The sequence below is a fragment of the Mastacembelus armatus genome, chromosome 13 (genome assembly GCF_900324485.2).
Source record: "Mastacembelus armatus chromosome 13, fMasArm1.2, whole genome shotgun sequence".
NCBI lineage: Eukaryota > Metazoa > Chordata > Actinopteri > Synbranchiformes > Mastacembelidae > Mastacembelus > Mastacembelus armatus.
Window position 1 is genome coordinate 12573563 of NC_046645.1, and position 17989 is coordinate 12591551.

General features: G+C 41.1%; 2 protein-coding genes and 2 non-coding genes across 9 annotated transcripts; 1 reads left to right on the forward strand and 3 right to left on the reverse strand.

The window, feature by feature from the left end:
* Positions 1-128: 128 nt before the first annotated feature.
* Positions 129-4448, reverse strand: thap12b (THAP domain containing 12b). 3 transcript variants are annotated; one of them, XR_003295113.2, is made up of 6 exons: positions 3891-4208; positions 3316-3436; positions 3110-3217; positions 2957-2993; positions 882-2853; positions 129-485 (listed from the first exon to the last, which is right to left on the reverse strand). XR_003295113.2 is itself a non-coding variant. In XM_026298459.1 (5 exons), the coding sequence occupies exons 2-5, from the start codon at positions 3328-3330 to the stop codon at positions 947-949; spliced, it is 2067 nt and encodes a 688-aa protein (XP_026154244.1). In that variant the 5' UTR covers positions 3331-3436; positions 4230-4448; the 3' UTR covers positions 697-946. The 3 variants fall into 3 exon arrangements, 2 of the variants coding, with proteins under 2 accessions (XP_026154244.1, XP_026154243.1); XM_026298459.1 differs by lacking the exons at positions 129-485; positions 3891-4208 and adding an exon at positions 4230-4448 and having other exon boundaries at positions 697-2853; XM_026298458.1 differs by lacking the exon at positions 129-485 and having other exon boundaries at positions 697-2853.
* A 988-nt stretch (positions 4449-5436) lies between these two features.
* trnap-agg (transfer RNA proline (anticodon AGG)) lies at positions 5437-5508 on the forward strand. Its single transcript has one exon. It is a non-coding gene; the product is annotated as a tRNA-Pro (tRNA).
* A 281-nt stretch (positions 5509-5789) lies between these two features.
* trnap-cgg (transfer RNA proline (anticodon CGG)) lies at positions 5790-5861 on the reverse strand. The gene has a single exon. It is a non-coding gene; the product is annotated as a tRNA-Pro (tRNA).
* Positions 5862-6062: 201 nt separating this feature from the next.
* dyrk1ab (dual-specificity tyrosine-(Y)-phosphorylation regulated kinase 1A, b) lies at positions 6063-17775 on the reverse strand. Of its 4 annotated transcripts, none has more exons than XM_026320204.1 (12): positions 16936-17775; positions 15087-15156; positions 13302-13498; positions 12930-13022; positions 12594-12782; positions 12215-12362; positions 11828-12114; positions 11521-11667; positions 11015-11155; positions 10590-10893; positions 10207-10331; positions 6063-9724 (listed from the first exon to the last, which is right to left on the reverse strand). In XM_026320204.1, exons 2-12 carry the CDS (start codon positions 15094-15096, stop codon positions 9137-9139), a joined length of 2229 nt encoding a protein of 742 aa, XP_026175989.1. In that variant the 5' UTR covers positions 15097-15156; positions 16936-17775; the 3' UTR covers positions 6063-9136. The 4 variants fall into 4 exon arrangements, with proteins under 4 accessions (XP_026175989.1, XP_026175981.1, XP_026175997.1 ...); XM_026320196.2 differs by lacking the exon at positions 16936-17775 and adding an exon at positions 16090-16384 and having other exon boundaries at positions 9137-9724; XM_026320212.1 differs by lacking the exon at positions 15087-15156 and having other exon boundaries at positions 9137-9724.
* Between the last annotated feature and the right edge of the window lie 214 nt (positions 17776-17989).

The following is a 17989-nucleotide window of genomic DNA, read 5'->3' on the forward strand; positions in this document are numbered from 1 at the left end:
CTCAAAGTACCTAATCTGCAAGTCTATACAAAGGATTTTATTAATCAAACTGAAACCTGATTGTATATGTAAAAAAAAATTTTTTTTAAATGTAAAAAGTTAGTTACAGCAAAAAGACAAGCATCTTGCCATAAACAACACAACAATCACACTAACTGACCGACTTATCGGAATCGGCCTTTTCTCGGAGCTAAAGAGCTATTTCACCCAAAATTGTATCAAAACCTTCAACACACTGAACATGTCACACTGGAAACATTTCATTCATTTAGAAAAGAAAAAAAAATCACTTCTCATCTGTATGTAATCAGAGACATTGCTTATTTTTGTGTATAACTGCTCCCTCTTGTCCAGTTCCTGCCTCAGTCAGTGGAAAGGAATCACTGTGATGCAGCTCAATGGGGCCACCTGCCTCATCATGTGGCCACAAGCACAGAACAAAACACTAACAGGAGACGAGTCGTTGAAGAGCAGGAGAAATCCATCTACGTCATTGGACAAATAAATGAAGGAAAAAAAAAAAGTGTACAAAACTTTCCTTAGGATTTTTACATCATTGCAGAGAAGACTACTCTTAATAACACAGTCACACAGAGACTCCTAACTTTAAACATCTACAGATGGTGTTCACAGTTATATATGATTGGAGATTTCATGGTTCTCCAAGAGGTATTGAGTAATTGTATAGACATTTCCTCTCTATTAAACTGGTTTATTTCTTGACAAGGCAATATTAAGCTGTGATATATTAAATGCACACAAAAAAGAATGTTTTTTTTTTCTTGGAAGACTGAATACAAATGGAAACCTCTAACCTCAGCAATAAAAGAACAAATATCCATGTGTAAATGCAGCAAACTGTACACAAGTGAGGAGGATACCTGCTGACTGACTTCATTCTTTTTTTGTCTCAGAATTGCTAATTACGTTTAGTGTCTGTGTCGCATCATTTTGTCACATCTTCCTCAGCTGCTTCCTCAGACTCCGCCTCAGCTTCAGGATCATCCTCGGGATATAGTCTGCAATATTTGTCTACCATGACGTCCAGGTCGTGTTTGACGTGTGTGTTAATGTTGAGCATTATGAGACTTTTGTTCCACTGTTTGGCGGGCATGCTGTCGAGGCAAGCCTGCAGGCGGTCGCTTACTGTGTCCCTTTTGTTGTCTTCCAGTTTCAGCACTGGCAAGGTGGAAAGTACCTTGAGGAAAGAGTTCACGTTGGGAAAGAACTTGACATCTGGAAGCTGCAAGGTTTCATGGATGGTGGCGGGCAGGCGCACCTCTTTGCCCCTGTGCTTCCACTTTATTCTCCAGCAGTGAAGCTCTGCAGGAAGCGTGTCTGGGTTGGGGAGGTCGTTACAGTACACATCTGCATAGTTCTCCTCAGTGGTGTTGAACTTCATTTGTCCCATGACAGCAGGGACCAATGACAGGCACTTAAGAGCTTTGAGGTTGGTCTCAGAGAACATGTCCTCCACCTCCTGCATGATGCCACGAATGACAGGGATAGTAACATACTCTTTAAAATATGCTTCTGCTTGGATCTCGCCCATGTCGGCTGCGCGCTGCTTCCGAAGGAACAGCCTCGGGATAGTCACGGGAACCTCTATTACACTGGCCACACTCACAGCCTCCTCATACCAGAATTCATGGTAGACATCAATGTTATCGTTGACCTCATTTAATGAATGCAGCACAGCAGTTAGACTGTTGGCAGCAAAAAACACATCAAGTGTCTCCCCTTGGAGGTTCCTCCCGAAAGCTCTGGTAAACGTGAGAACACTCTTTAAGATGACGATGGTGACGATGACCTCAAAGTCGGCCAGAGTTTTCGAGATTAAATATGCATCTGCTGTAACAGCATCGGCAAACTTTCCATTATCGTTCTCCCGAATGTTGTCCAAGCACAGCAGCAGAGATGGCAACAACTCTAACAGCACATCAAAGACGTTGTGCTGCTCTGTCCAGCCGGTGCCACAGGCCTGTTTCAGTGCAGCTCCTTTCTCTTCGTTTTTCTGGTAGCAAGTGCAGATTGCCTTCTCTAGCTCTTCCCAAGTGAGCGGGGCTCTAAAGAAAGCACCGATCCTCCTCAGAGCTTCCATGACAACCTGGACATTGGGAAAAGGCAGACTGTTGGCCAGGTGGATGTTCAGTGCCATATGGGAGCAAGGCATGTGCAATGCCAGGGGATACTTCTCCATCAGTAACACTGCCACAGCTTTCATCTTAGTGGTGGAAGTCCCCGTGGCCCTGTGCGCCTGACCACGGCAGTCCTCCATGCTAAGCCCCCAGCGGTCGGCCAGCTGGGCCTCCAGTCTCTCTACCAGCGCAGACTCATCACCGTCAAATGGGACAAAGTCCATAAACTCCTCTCGAAGGACGTTCTGCTGATTTACGAAGCGCAAAAAGAGAGGAAGGTGCTTCTCACTGGCAATGTCAACAAGGTCACCTGTCACTAGGGAGAAGAAGCGACTCTCTCGCACTTCCATTAGCATCTCCTCCCTAACTGTGTTCTCACAGACATCCAGGAGCTGGCTCTGCTGGGTTGCAGAGAGGTATTCAGCATTAACAGCAGTCGCTTCAAACCGCTTCCTCAAAGCTACATCTCCTGCATTCATGCGGTAATCTAGAAGAGCCTGGAAGTTGTTGGACTTGTATTCAGCTTCAGATGCTTTGTCAGCCACTAATGGGATACTCTGTTTTCCTAACATGACCACAACCTCAAACAAGGACCTCAGGTATTCCCGATATTCCTTCTCCTCTGTGGACAGCTGAGGTTCCTCCTCATTGGTGCTTGTAGTATCCTCAACTGCTGCATCTTTTTTGGAAACAAGCTGTTCAATGGAAGATGCCACTGGGTAGAGGGAGAGAGAAAGACAGACAAAAGAGTATCAGTAATCAGTTTGTGTAAACTGATGCCTAGCATTACTTTCGTGATCAAAAATCTATTTACTTACATCTCCTTTCTTTAATCTTTCTTATATCTTCTTCAGTCTGGAATTAAACACAGAAATAAAAAAAAATTTTAAAAGTTGATCAAACTGTGACGTCTGAGAGGTGCATATAAAACCGTGAAAAGTGACATAAGAGCAAGTAAATATTTGTCTTACAAGTTCTTTAATCCGCTTGCGATGTCTGGTGTGAGGATTTCTTAGATGGCTTGTCAGGTCAAATATGGTTGGGATGGCTGTATCTTTCAGTACAGTCCTGTAGGGGCTCTGAAAAGCAAAACAACTCACTCACAAGCCAGTTTATCTTAAGAAATAAGTGGAAACATGCTGCTACGCTGTTGGCTAGAATCATGTCGGATACTCACTGTTTTGCACACCATGGCTGGGTCGAAGTGCTTGGCACATAATCTGTAGTGCTTGTTCAACTGGTCCGATGTTTTCGCCTCTAGATCTGCTCTGCGGCAGTTCTCTACCCAGATTCGACATCTGAAAGAAAACACACACACACACACACACACACATAAGTGATCAACTTTATGTATCCAAGTATATATACACATTATGCTCAGTAACGCTGTGCCTGCATAAAATACCTATGAGCGCTTATTCCTATGGGACATATAGCAGGTGCTTTGTACTTACAACAAACCATGAATGGAAAAAAAGGAATACATTAAAAAATATACATATATAAAAAAATGTACGTGGAAATGTAACGTCAAACCATGTCCTAGCTCCTATAGGTAACGTTATTGAGATATTACCTGAGGCTAAATTACACACTTGTTGATCCCTTAACGTTACCTACCTACATGAGGGTTGCATAGGATTTTGGCCTAACCTGCTACCAAGCAAGACTAAACTCACTCAATCCTACACTCAACATGAAAACATCTCGCTGAGTTTTCTATGGTTTACGGTAAGATGTGGGCAAGGTTACCTCTCTGGGTCCCTTGGAAAACGAAAAAAGGCCAGATCCGACTGGGTGCTCTTCCGTGTACAATTTGGGGCCGCGCAAAAATTCGGCATGGTTGAGGCTACGTCGTTAGCTTAGCTAGCTAACTTAGTTGAATATTATCATCTGTTATGTTCTCTTTCGGGACTCGGCGGAAGGCAGGTGACTTTGACGCTAACGGAGTTCAGGTATTTGACCTCAAACAGTCTCCAATAGGCGTTTCCATAAAAACCATCAAACTGTGCTGACTTTAACACCACACTGTCAAAGGCTAATTTCAAGCAGACCGTTTATTTGTGTGACAATGCCCCACCCACGTGGCACCTGATTAGACGGATCTAAATTCTGAGGCATGGCTATTGGTCTGCCATGGTACGGCCTCCACCACATCGTCCAATTAAAACACAAGTTTTCTTCTTCATCCTTAAAATGCAGGCATAACGGCTAGATAGGGCAAACTTCTGCCATCCACTGGCTAAACCTCCACAAGACCAGGCGCTTCCTTCTCCCTCCAAGTTTCAGCTTCTGTTTGTTTGTTTTGCCCTAAAAGAACAGTAACAGACATCATGGGGTAAGTAAAACATTAATAAAATGAACTATTAAATGACAGTTACTCTGTTTACATGTTCTTTGAGTCTTTGGATCATTTGTTTGTTCCATTTCTGGTATAAAATGTATTTTTGTGAAAGCGAATCTGATGATAAATATTACTGCCTCTGTTGTGAAGTGCAGAAATCATACGAAGCAAACAGCAGACCTTTGTATGAGAATTCAACAGATATGTTGTTCTATTCCAAAGGATGGCCTAATTTTTGTTGGATGGTTAGTGGTCATATATGCTATGCTGAACACAAGGTGCAAATTTTTTTTCCACTGGGTGGAGATCCATGTTCTCCAGTAATGGATTACATGGGACAATGCCTTTGAAATTGAGTAGCTAGTTGAATATTAGGGTCATTTAAAACGAGATATTAATGTGAAGGGAACTGTGCTTTGAAATAACAAAAACAAACAAACAAACAAAAACAAATCTTAATTTAGACTAATTTTATAAACAAAAACTATAAGCTTAAGCTAAAAGGTTCCACCTGTCAGTGGTATTCATCGTCGCGTTTTTGTTTTTTTTTTTATCTAAACATCATCTTGTCAATACATTTAAAATCTCAGGAATCAACATTTTTATTAAGCTGGGTCAAGCTATTTTGCGTTTACTCGTTCTTGTTGTAGGCCTGTCTAAAAAATACATAAAATAAATTCACCAGTAGCCATGACTACTGCATTTGTTACCATCGTTACTTACTTCCTCTTACTTGTTTCTCCCCGGCATTTAAAAACCAGCTCACATCAGACTAGATGGAAAATGCTGTTACTTGCTGGACTTGTTATATCAGTACTAGGATAAACAACGAGACTGTTTCGGTTAAATCACACCTTCAGAAGCAAAATCTCGCTTTAGCATCAGGTAGCCACAGTACACAGAGCACATGAGTGTTTATGGTTAAAGGGATCTTTATCGAGTCTGTCGTCATATGGCTCGTTGGTCTAGGGGTATGATTCTCGCTTAGGGTGCGAGAGGTCCCGGGTTCAAATCCCGGACGAGCCCATCTTTTGCTTGCTTAGTCCAAGTGGGCATTTGGCAACCAAGGTTCATATCGTACAAAATAATGCGTATTGACGTTTTATTTTAGACTGAGTCGTCACTTGAGACGGTCGATCACCAACAGACCAGTGAACTTATAGCAATCAGCATTTGCAGCCCTTGCAGACTGCTTTACCGCAGCATAAAATGAATACTCCTGTCTTACCTCATCTTATCCATAGCTGTACCATGTACCGATTAAGAAATTAAGAGTACTGTGGTAGATCTCAGAAGTAAAACTTAGAGGGCTCGTCCGGGATTTGAACCCGGGACCTCTCGCACCCGAAGCGAGAATCATACCCCTAGACCAACGAGCCAGGGCGTTAACTTCTTTCTTTTCTCCTTGTATAAAGGACTAATTCAAGCTTTATATTTGTTTCCGTTTCATTATACGGTTATATAGTCTGATCGTGTTCATTATACCATAAGCACTACGTATAATATATTACTGGAGGTGATGAGTAAACACTTGGAAAATAAATGGAGTTGTCAGACAACAATAAAGACACACAAAGCAATTCAATTAACTTCTTTTTATATATCATACATAAGACTGTCTTAATATAATACAAAGGGCATTGTCATAAACACAGCAAAGTCTTGACTAGATCTTACAATCTGTGGATACATGGACTTATCCTTTCCCCCATGCTGTTCAATTCTATAGTGCATGTTGCATGTACAAAAAAAGTGAAAAAAAGTTAAATCAAAAATGAAAAGGATAAATCCAAATTAAATAAGAGGATTTCCACTCTTGTTGGGTGTTCAGATATGTCAACAAGTATACGTGTTTGTGTATAACCCACAAACTCAACAGGCTTATGAAAGATGGAACCTTTTTTTTTTTTTTTCCAACCATGTGCTTCTCATATAACCAAAAAGTAAGGTTTGTGATGTACATGCACTTACAATATACCCTGTGAAAATTATTAAGGTTTGAAGATCTAGCTTTCCCTGTTTGATTCAAACCCTACCTCATAGTGTTGTCCTGATGTAGTCAAGTACCTTTGCCAAAAGGCAAGGTTTTGCCACTAAGAAAACAGGAGTTCCTGCCCACTGAATGGTCACCAAATTGACAAACATAATCAACATACCAGCAGGAGCAAGGTAGTGAGTTCTATACTTCCTTTATTAAAAAAATATAAATATATACATAAATTCTATTTCAACTATTAAAAAGGGGCTGCATTTCATGACAACTGCTCTAAATAAGAGGTCAATCAGCATGATCTGAAATAGGCGCACACTTACGAGTCACTGCAGTCAATTTTTTTTCTTTTTCAGTCTTTATTTTTGGAATGTTAAGTACCAGAATGAGTGCCAGTAATAAAACCACTGGCAATTTCTAAATGTCTCAAATTCTGCGGGGTATGAAAAATGATTGCAAATTTGCAATTAACCTTGACATCCAGATAAAACCCCAATCTCAATATAGGTAGCTTTACATTTGTGTTTGTGGAAATACCAAGCATGATTTTTTTTTTTTCTTAATGATGGTTTCTCCTTTAACATGACAACAACATGACCTGTGGCCTGCCCTAAATTTCATAGGTGGCTGTGGGCAGGCTTTCTGTCTAATTTCGAGGCTGATAAAATGAGCAACAGAAGAAAGAAAGCACTTCAAAATCCCTGATATAAAAAAAAAAAAATCTGGTTATTGACTGTAATGTTTTGAGGACATGCATGTCTGACTAGGCAAAGCATGTGACTGTGGGCTGACAGACACCCTTTCCCTTTGAATAGGACAACAATCATGGGTATCTGCCCTACCAAATCAGAACAATACCATTCAACACAAACTGATTTGCCACAATTATCCTTACCCTGCCAAGACAATGACAAAGTCTTGCTTCACGGCAAAAACTAGCCAAGTTGACCAAATGATGTATGAAAGGCAGCAAAACCCTTTGAAATAGTATGATGGGGGCAAAAGAAAAACGACGACACAGAAATAGAATGCATTAGTCTCCTTTTTTTAAACCATCAGTTTCTATCTTGCTACTCCGGAGCCTGCAGAGTAACTACCAAATTCTCTAACATACCAAAGTTTTAAAAGACTCCCAAAATAATCTACCAATTAATATGGAAACAGTTTTGGTAAAACGTTGCAAACAAATCTGGCCAGAATACACAATAGCGATCTCAACCACGGTCTCCAGTTTTGCTAAAGTAATATATTGCAGCTGTTTGTATTGACGTTAAAATAAGATCTTGATAAACTTTGCGTCAAAGTGGTGAACTGCTACATTATTGGTTACAGACACCTATATGCTATAAAACAACTGCTTTGGTATAAAAACATATCCAAAGGGAAAATAAATTCTTGTAAAATTCACAGCATAATTTGAGGAGAAAAAAGGCAGTCACTTAACTCATGTTTTTCTTCAGTTTCCATGTTTTGGATGGAGAGACTTGTGCAGGTGGTTCTGATGAGGAACTACATGCAAAAGGGAAAAATAACAAAACATAAAAGGGTAGACTCTGGAATAGATAGTTCTTTCCACTGCAAAATCCTTAACCAGTGAAGATTTTCAAGGAAGTAATGTTTAGGAGGTTGTTGTGTACAATAAGACCCTGTTATGTGGGGCCCTGCTGAAGAAGAAATCTTTGTCGAGAAAGGCCTCAAATTACCATTCTTATTTACCTTTTCTAAGTTGTTTTAATTTCCTTAAAGAATTAAGGGCTGTCTAGAGAGAAAAATAGAGAAAAGCCATCTTAATTCATATGATATTGTCCAGCTCCATCCCATTCCAAGTCCATGAGTCATAAGGCCAAAGGGTTATCTAGAACCAGCCACTGACTGTCTTCCTTTTACTGGGCTGGATCCTTTCGTCTCCCGTGCCCATTGCTGCTCTTGTCTGTGCCAGGCCCTCTTGCAGCTTGCAGGATTATAGGGCCTCTAGGCCAGAGTGGTGGTGCTACCCTCTCCTTTGACCCGGTTGGTGTCAGTATCCACCTGCAGGGTCTCCTCTCCACCCGGCCAGCACACGCTATAGGGACTCCACTGCTATGTGCTCCCCTTTAACAAGAGTTACACAATACCGACCAACAACAAGAAATATCACCGCAAACACTTCCCCTCATTGTCAAGCTACAGGATTTACAAGCAGCTTTTATGTGAAATTTCACTTAAAAAGGGCAAAATAATTAAGAACCAGTGGAACAGTAATGTCAGGCAGTCCACGGTTTGAACCAAAAGAGGACGCCAAGCATTTCATCACCAACAGCTAACTGCAAAACAGCTTCAAACTTCTCATTGAAATGCTCTTTAGAAGATTTTGCCACATAATACCATATGGTGATTACTTGGTAGTTACATGAAACTGGTGAAATGGTAACATGGATGTCTCAATCTCACTATGGTTATTCCGCAAGTATTATTTTGTGCCTAATGATTGCCAAAATAAAAAAAAAATAAAAAAAAGATGACAATTACATATATACTTTTTAACAAAGGTTTTTCTCTGTAGTAGCGGTTCAGTGATATCTCCCTTCTGACATGAGCAGCTTTTGTTCTCAACACACTTCGTAGTAAAAAACACCACCTTAAAAATGACACACAGGGGGAACACACAGCCAAATGTCAGTGCAGTCACGAGCTGGCCATAGAACTCTGCTGCACACATACTCCAGTCATTGGAGACTCCTCCCGGTCCATGCCCTGCCTCATGCCCAGGTGACCTTCCGCTAGGTAGTGGGCAGGCCCTGTGTTCGTGCCCATGGAGAATGCAGGATGCGCTGCCATGCCAGTCTCCTGCCGTGGGTTCGAGAAGGCACCTAGCCCCATGCTCAGCCCACCATTCTGACCAAAGTCAAGGGCTCCGGCGGGCAAATGGCGGAGCTGGTAGGCCTGGTTGCCATGGTTCCCAGTGGAAGAGGACGATGTAGAGGAAGAGGAGGCAGAGGAAGACAGGGAGGTCATAGACAGATGGCCATGAACCACCTCCATGGAGTCCTGTGTCGAGGAGCTGTGTGTCGGGGAGGTGTAGTGGCGTGGGCGTGGGCGTGTAGCCATCATCGGCCCATGGTGGTGATGAGTATGTGAGTGGGGATGCAGGGCCTTAGGGTGTTGAGGGGGGACATGGAAGGTGGTCTCCTGGACTGGGTGGGTCTCTCCAGTGACTGACTCTGGTCCAACACCACCTCCCCACACCAGTGGAGGTGGGTAAGGCTGTCTCGCCTGTCAATGTCAAGCAAATAACAAGTGTCAGTTGCAGAAAATGGCTGCACCCTTTTTTTGGGTCTTTACTTAGTACTGCCTAAATGTTATGATCGACAAGAAGATTAAACAGAGTTGATGTGTCCTTTTCCAGGCCGCATTGTAAGGAATTTAATTTTTAGTACATGTGATGAAATGAAGTTTAAAAGCTGACAATTTGTAAAGGCAATTTATAAGGCAATGTTTTGTCAGTTACTTGCCAGAGACTGACACACCATCACACTCATAAAATCACAATCAAGCAACATAAAACAATACCATGTTTTTTAAGGAATTAGTTTATTAGTCAAATGCATTCATTTCTTTTACATTAGTTCTGAAATCATTTTAATCAAACATTTGGGGACTGCCACTATGCACATGCTGAATGAACAAAAACATGTTAAGATTTTAGAATAAAATGTCCACCACCGCAGTCAGATCCCTCCAGGGAACTTACGGACCTGTGGGCAGAGGCTGTCACCATCAATGGCAGGCATGGCCGTGCCGAAGTGTCCTCCACTGTGCAAGTGGTGATGGGTTGGGTCTGACCTTGCTCTGCCACTGGTACTTGTCCCAGATGATCCTCCTGAGGGTTAAACAAAGTGTTACAAGTACAGCTTCAAATAGATTTACTGTTGTTCTTTCTGCTTAATAAAGCTGCAATTCACTGCAGTGTTGCCTAGCTCCACAAACTCAATATCCCTTACTGCACAGGTAACTGTAGTGATGATGACCCATTTCCCATGTTCTCTTGTAACACAAATGACAGATGTGTAGTACTATAAATAAAAGTCCATGGAACAGCTGTGCCATGGTCCCACCAGAGTTCTCAGGTGGGAGTTACCTGAACTAGAGGAGGTGCTGGAGGTGGTTCCTGAAGACTGGGACTGCTCTAATGCGGGGCTTGTAGACACGCTGCTGCTCGTATTGGTCCCCTCATCCGCAGTCTTCTTGAAGAAGCTGTGCTGCAGAGCATAGTAGGGTTGGATGCGGCTCTTAGGGTCATAGTCCAACATCCGGAGTATCAGGTCCTTGAACTTCAAGTAGTCAGCAACAGCATGGCCAGACTCCCCCGCCCGCCGGCCACCTGGACCCCCTGTCTCCACACCCAGGATGGAGTGGAGCTTCCGTGAGGCTGGAGGCTTATACTGTTTAAGGCAGCGTACACAAAGATTAAGAGATTTACTGACTTCTGTTATCATCACACGACCTACCTTGGTAATGACAAATTTTAGTCGGTGTCTAACTGTAGCAAAGAGCTGAGCTCACCCTTTTGCCATCTTTGGTCTTCTTAACACTCCATGTACCATCTGAAAGCTTCTCAAAGAACTTCCTGGCTTTTGGGGCTAGGTCCATTATGTGATTTGGCGGGATACCAAGAACCTCGACTATTTTGTTCATCTGGTCCACCTGTGAAAAATATTATGTTGGCAAAGAGGAACCTTAAGAACTGTGAGTATATCTGCAAATTTTAAGCTGCAGATATACCTGATTATACACAGTAAATGGAAATCATACGCCATATAATGTTGTCCTATGATGATTGTCATAAAAGATGTAGGCCCAGGTAAGTAGCTGCAATTACTGAAGACAATTTCAAGGCAAAGGAAATTTGAGTTTTATTTAATATGTTTTGTTTAAACTCTGCTTCTCAATTTTTGAGATCTACAAGGCATTATTTGTAAGATGGCCATCAGGTCAAAATCATCACCATTCTTCATTTTATTACAAAACACAACAAAGAGCAAATCTGGGCATTATTTCAGGTCCTTTACCTCATTGGCTCCACTGAAGAGCGGTTCTCCAGTGTGCATCTCTACCAAGATGCAGCCCAAGGACCACATGTCAATGGCCAGGTCATAGGGCATTCCGAGCAGCACCTCTGGGGAACGGTAGAAGCGACTCTGGATATATTGGTATATCTACAAAAAGAAAGTATTAGGACAGTTAGGCTTGCCCTTGACCTGTAAATGGTAATTACTTAATAATAAACGTTTAGATGCTGCTATTATTGCTCATTTCTTAGGCACATTCTTGTATACATTCATTTGTTAGCTGATAAATAACGCAGCATATTCATACCCTTTGCCCCAGTTGACATGAGCTGCCAAAGTCCACTATTTTGATGGCACTCCTCTTAGGGTTACAGAGGAGGATGTTCTCAGGCTTCAGGTCACAGTGGATGATGCTGAGCTCAGGTGTGGCCAGGAAGAGCAGCGCCGTGCATAGCTGCTGGGCAAACTTCCGGGTGAGGTTGAGTGAAACACCACGGAAGTTGGTATTTCGGAGCAGGTCGTATAGGTTATATGAAAGCATCTCAAACACAAGGCAGAGGTGGTTCCGAAACATGAAGTGACGCTTTAGGTGAACTGCAGAAAACCAAATATATCCCACATTAAACAAATAGAGGAAAAGCCACTTAATTTCTTTAATATTATGTCTTAAAATTTAATTGGAAGAGGGTATTACCGATATAATATTTCATTTCTGTATCATGTTTGTTCATGAGCTCTAGGAGGCGCACTTCAATCTGGGCTTGATTTAGGAAAGCTTTCTTGTTCTTGATGATCTTAATAGCAACCCATTCCTGCTCTGCACGGTCATATGCTTTGACAACCTAAAGATGTCAAAAAGACAATTTTAGTGTTACCCAATGTTAAGATGAAACTGTTTAACAATAAACAGGAACACTTTAACTGTTAAAGGCACATGGAAAGACTTAAGTAACTAACATGAAATTATAAATACAAAGCAAAATAAAACCACTTGTTTCAAAATTCAAGCCTGCTTTAACTACCACATGTATTCAAAGCAAAACTATATTTGTGTGTAATTTATAATTAACCACCTGTCCAAATGATCCTTTTCCTATCAAGGAATCAATTTCATAGCGGTCCATCCATTTCTCCCCATTCTTGACGATGTAGTCATAGTTATCATCGTCATAGCCATCATTGAAGACTTTCCTCTCTTTTTTGTGACTGGAGTCTTCACCCTGACCCTGTTGGTGCCGTCGCTTCTTTTTTGCATAATACACCTATAAATTAACAAAACAATACATATGATGACACTTGACGATTTAGTGTATTACGCTTACATTTCCAAAATTTTCAGCAAAGTTAAAATGTATGCTCATGATGTTAGAAATAGATGATACAAACACACACACACTAACAAAACTAACCTCATTGATGTGTTTGTATGTTTTGATAAGGTCAATGGAGAGCTTCCTCAGGGGAGCTGAAGTTGGGTCACGAAAGCACTGGGGCATGTGCCTCTGAAGCATCAAAAAGAAAAATTACAATATTTGATAAGCACTGTGCACAGTACTTACTGTATGTAACAGGACAGTATGTCTTATAGGACAGTAGCTAAACCTACAGCAATAACCTTTGTACAATATTAAATGACTAAAAGAAGCATCTGACAAGCAGCTACTCTGCCTGGTGACAGCAGCAAAAAGGGAAGCAGACTTTCAAATAACATTTAAGTATTGTAATTTTTATAACACATTGGTGCTAAAAGAAGTCCAAGAGCTGGGGCAGGATTAGAGCACCTGATTGGCAGTGAGCTGTGGTGTCTGGTCGCTGTACGGTAAGACCGTAACAGATTGGTCAGTGCTTGGCTGGTGGCGGTCACTGTACTGCTGGTGCGTATGGGGCATTGGAGCAGCCATCTGAAGACCAGCAGTGTGTAAAGAAAAAGAGGGCGCAAGCCGGACGGACGAAGGTTTGCATGCTGAAGTCTCTCCTCCTGGAAGAAATTAATACTGCTTTTAGTGGATTGCTAACTTATTTCAAAATTCAATGTAACAAAACACACAAAGGGGGGAATAAAAAGGCTAAAAATTCTGATCAAAACACCTATATTTCCTTTTACACAAAAGCTCTGTTACTTATTGTAGAAATTTATTATAAATGTGCATTATTTTCTGCTTTATTTAACCATTTAAATTTCCCTTAACACAAAAAATGTCTTAATTTAGCTTTGAGAGAAAATCTATATGCAATATGGAAATTATGCATTTGTACTATTTACATGTGTTCTGAAATGATCAAGCTCACACCCTAAAAACAGACAAACAAGATAAAATCTTGACAATCGTAACAAGAATTAATTCATTGTTAAGAGAAATGCCAGGTTAATAACAGTATCCTTTCTTAAAGCTTTAAAATCATAAAAATGCATCAAAGTATAACCACAAATTGAAAAAGAACTGTAATATATCAACCTTTGTGAAGAAAAAGGAGCAAAACAGCAAGTTTAGCAGTGAAAAGGGGTGGAAATAAAGCTTCTTTACACTGTACAGTGAATCATCCTTCATTTTAAGCCAGAAGGAATCAAAAAATTATTAAATAGCATGTTCAGCTATCAGCATCTCTCACCAGACAACACAATTCACCAGTGCTTCACAGTAACCACTATTCAGAATCCCAGCAACAGCACCTAATTAGCATAGCCTATCACCACAGAGATACAGCGTGATTTGGCAAGCCCATCAATGCACAGACCAATCACAACGCAGTATGCAAATAGCCTACTTTTGTTGCCAGGGCAGAGCAGCTCCCATTTTCCAATGAGAAAACAAGAAATAAACAAGAAATAAAATTGAACTTTGGCACACTTAGACGCTGCTTTCAACACAAGAGCCTGACAGCAAAATAGCTGCACAGCCCAAAACCTGCACTCCATCTGAGAGCGTTAGAAAGCTGACCCAGCTTTGGAAAAGGAAAAAATACACATCCACTGACAGAAATAAGAGGAAGTGTAAGATGATAGAGCATGAGCAAGAAAGCAAAGGCTGTATTTTAAGAAACTTAAATATTTTTCTTAAACAAGATAGATATATATATATATAGATGTATACATGCATGTGTGTGGTTTTATTTTCTCAAATATATCTACTGTATAAATCTAATTTTTATTTTCTTAATAAATCCTCATATTGCAAGAACAGACTTAACCACACTGTTAAAGTAAACATATCAAAATATTATCATTTATATTTTTCCATACACATATTAACCTTACAAGCAACTAAAATGACAATGTCATGATGACTAGTGTGCCTACTTTGATGCTTGTTCAGCTGAGACCCGAAAACAATGATGTAAACCCTATTTCACTTTGAGCTCTGTCATCAGGTTAAACTGCATTAAATGGAAATGCTGAACACTGTAGCATAAAACCAACTGTAATGACCAATCTCAATAATTATAGACTATTTCCCTATGTAAGAATGTCCTAAGATTTACAAGTCTAATGCCAAAAACTCAAAACAGCAGATATTAGGTGCACTATCTCCCACCAAAGGGTTAAGGCTTAATATACAGCAGCTAACCTGGATGCATCTTCTCCTGTAAAATTTCATATCATCCTGGGAGGAGAGTCCAACAGCAAACCACAACCCACTACAAAGAATAAAAACAGAGCATTGTCATAGTGCATCTTTGGGGATTTAACTTCATAGTGGCTGAAGTTTTGTTGAGAAGAACCCCCAAAAGAACAGAGGACAACCCAAAACTTTAAAAAAAGTGTGCTTGAAGTAAAGGTATGAACTTTTGGCTATTTTCAAAATACACCTAAAATTCAAAACAGGTAAGCTGGTGGATCAAAGGTCAAAAAATGTCCAGGCAATGAAATGGTAAAAACACAAGAGATCTGAAGCTCTTTTGAAACTAATATGATATAGATTGTTCATTCAGAGACAGACTCCATAATACTTCACAAGACACGTAAGGATTGATACTGTTGTGGACTTAAAGGCACTGGATCTCCTCTCAGAATGTCCATAGTCAATATACCCTTTAAATTGTAGAGGATTTAATAACTAAATTATACGTTCTTAAATAGGTGGTCCACTTGAAATTATTTTTCTAAATGATGCTAATTGATAAAGAATTGAAAAACTTTGGTTTGAGTCCATTTTACAAACACAAAACCTGACATCAAACTATATAACTATAGAGTGAATATGACATTTTAAGCTGTATCTGACCACAAAGCCTTTTTTTGCAAGCGCACTTGTGGCTCTTCACTCTCTCTTAAACGTTTGATTATTCTTTATTTTCAGTACTGACATATGAACAGTTCCTTTGCTGGCTCGACTCATCACGGCATCAACGGGCCTATTTAGGTGTAAATATAACGACAGCTAGCTTGCTATTAGTAGCCGTATCATATCATAAGTGATGGCTAAAGACCTCTATAACAAGCCAGTGTGCCATCTTCTCACGCCCAACTGATTAGATCAATTCCAAAGCTGAATCAAATTTAACCCATCCAAAACAACTAAAGCCTAACACTCGCCTATGAAGACGGTGTCCGCGTAGCTCTGTACTCACAGATGATGGGGTAGATCTCGTCATGGTTGGCATTTAGAAAGCATATTCAGAGTTAATTCGCGTCCTCTCCTGCTACATATCGTTCGCGTATCCCTCCAATTTGTCGTCTAAATGAGAATCGTATTCAGGTTCCGGTTACCGTTAGCAGTCTAACTAGCTAACGTTGTCGTCGTTAACGTTTGCCTGAAAACTGCGGGACAAGCAAGCATATCTCTCTCCAACCCAACGTTAACGTTAGCTAGTGACGCTGTGTTCAGCCAGCGGGTTGTTGGGGCCCATTCAGCTGGGTCGTCAACAACTCAACGTTAACCATTAGCCAGGTTAGCCGAATTAGCTACTAGGCGTTAGCCTGGTTAGCTGGGTGAGCTCTGTACTGTGTAACTCTACAACACAAAGTACATGTCTAATAGTGACACAATTACAAATTCCATTTGCTACAAATCAAACAGGGCTGCTAGCTTTACCTTAGTCTGACAATGACAGTGTCTAATATCGAAGGGTTAACGTTAGCTGTAACGTTAACGCCGTGCCAGCATGACTTTCCATCTAAGCCCACACAATCCGCTGCACCCCCTCGTTCACAGCCAGCTGCAAAGCCATTCCCGTCTAATATTAAAATTAGTCCGGTGACCTACTGACTGAAAGGAAATCTTATCTGGCTTCGGTGGAGTCGGCACCGCCAGAAAATGTTAGCTAGCCGCCATACCTTAAGCTACCACTCTCAACTTCACTGTCGCGTCCATCATTGTTAACCATTCACGTTACATATACATCTGCGAAAGCATTAACGTGAAATGTTCAGCTAAAGAATGATCGTGTCAAAGACAACAGCATGCAATCACTCACCTCTGATGGCACGATCTTCATTTAAAGTCCAATAACCTGTATGATGAGGAAACTTATCCAGCTTGAGATTCTCCCCTCCCTGCACGGTTAGCGAGTAATGTTAACGTTAAATCCTATCCCCGTCCTCTGACCGGCAAACCCTAAAATAATTCGCCAGCCAGATTTAATACGCGATTCATATTCCAAGCGTTGATGAACAACATCAGCGATCGAAATAACTTTGACTAACGATACTATCAGCTGATGACGAGCAACATGCTAGCGTTAACTAGCACGCATAACTTACTAGCTAACCTTAGCGGACTGGCTAGCTAGTTGACAAAATGAACGCAGCTAACATTAGCTACCTGCCCTGGCTAGCTGTAGCTTCCTCGGCTAGCCTCAAGCTAACAATTCTGGCTACCGCTAAATAAAACGTTATGCCAAATTCAGATTTACGTTCTCTCCGCAAATTTAGCGCCGGTCTCTTCGATAAACACGACAACACAGTTAAGTCCGGAGTATTTTAAACTCGAAACAGAAACCGTGTCCTCTGATAATTTTGGTTAGGAATTTTGTGTCAATTTTCACAAAATGGCGCGCGGTCCAAACCTGCGCAGTGAACCGGCCCGGTGGACCAGAGACACGGACAACTGAGTTAGTGCGGCGCCGCCTAATTATTTCAACTATGTAATGTTCCAACTATGGCCTCTCGATCTTCTTAATCCGATCCACTAGACGCATTTCGATATCCAAAAACATCAAACATATATCCAGTGACAGCATTATTCCGGCGGGAAGGGAGAACATTTGAAAAGACTGAGCTGGGAAAAAAAAAACCCTCCTGACAAAATGGCGATGCTCTAGCTTGTTGCCATGGCAACTGTCAATCAAAAAACGAAATACCCGGATGTACCAATGACGAATAAAATCTAACTGGCCAGAGTTACAGGACACACATGACACCAGTGTCTGTGTCTTTAACCGTGCTGGGCCTGTTGCTACCAGAGATTGAGAGTCAGACTATGATTTTTTTTTACAATTTGAAACTACCACTGGCTTGGTTTGTAACTTT

Bases quoted from the DNA above. Each gene is read 5' to 3' on its own strand.
- thap12b (XM_026298458.1), bottom strand. From the start codon at position 3,979: ATGCCGAATTTTTGCGCGGCCCCAAATTGTACACGGAAGAGCACCCAG. The intron at 3,218-3,315 runs GTGAGTATCCGA...TTTGCTTTTCAG, and splicing joins CAGCCATGGTGTGCAAAACA to AGCCCCTACAGGACTGTACT. The intron at 2,854-2,956 runs GTAAGTAAATAG...CCCTCTACCCAG, and splicing joins AAAGATTAAAGAAAGGAGAT to TGGCATCTTCCATTGAACAG.
- dyrk1ab (XM_026320204.1), bottom strand. The intron at 11,156-11,520 runs GTAAAGGACCTG...TATTTTTCACAG, and splicing joins TCTTCAGTGGAGCCAATGAG to GTGGACCAGATGAACAAAAT. The intron at 10,894-11,014 runs GTGAGCTCAGCT...TGCCTTAAACAG, and splicing joins AGACCAAAGATGGCAAAAGG to TATAAGCCTCCAGCCTCACG.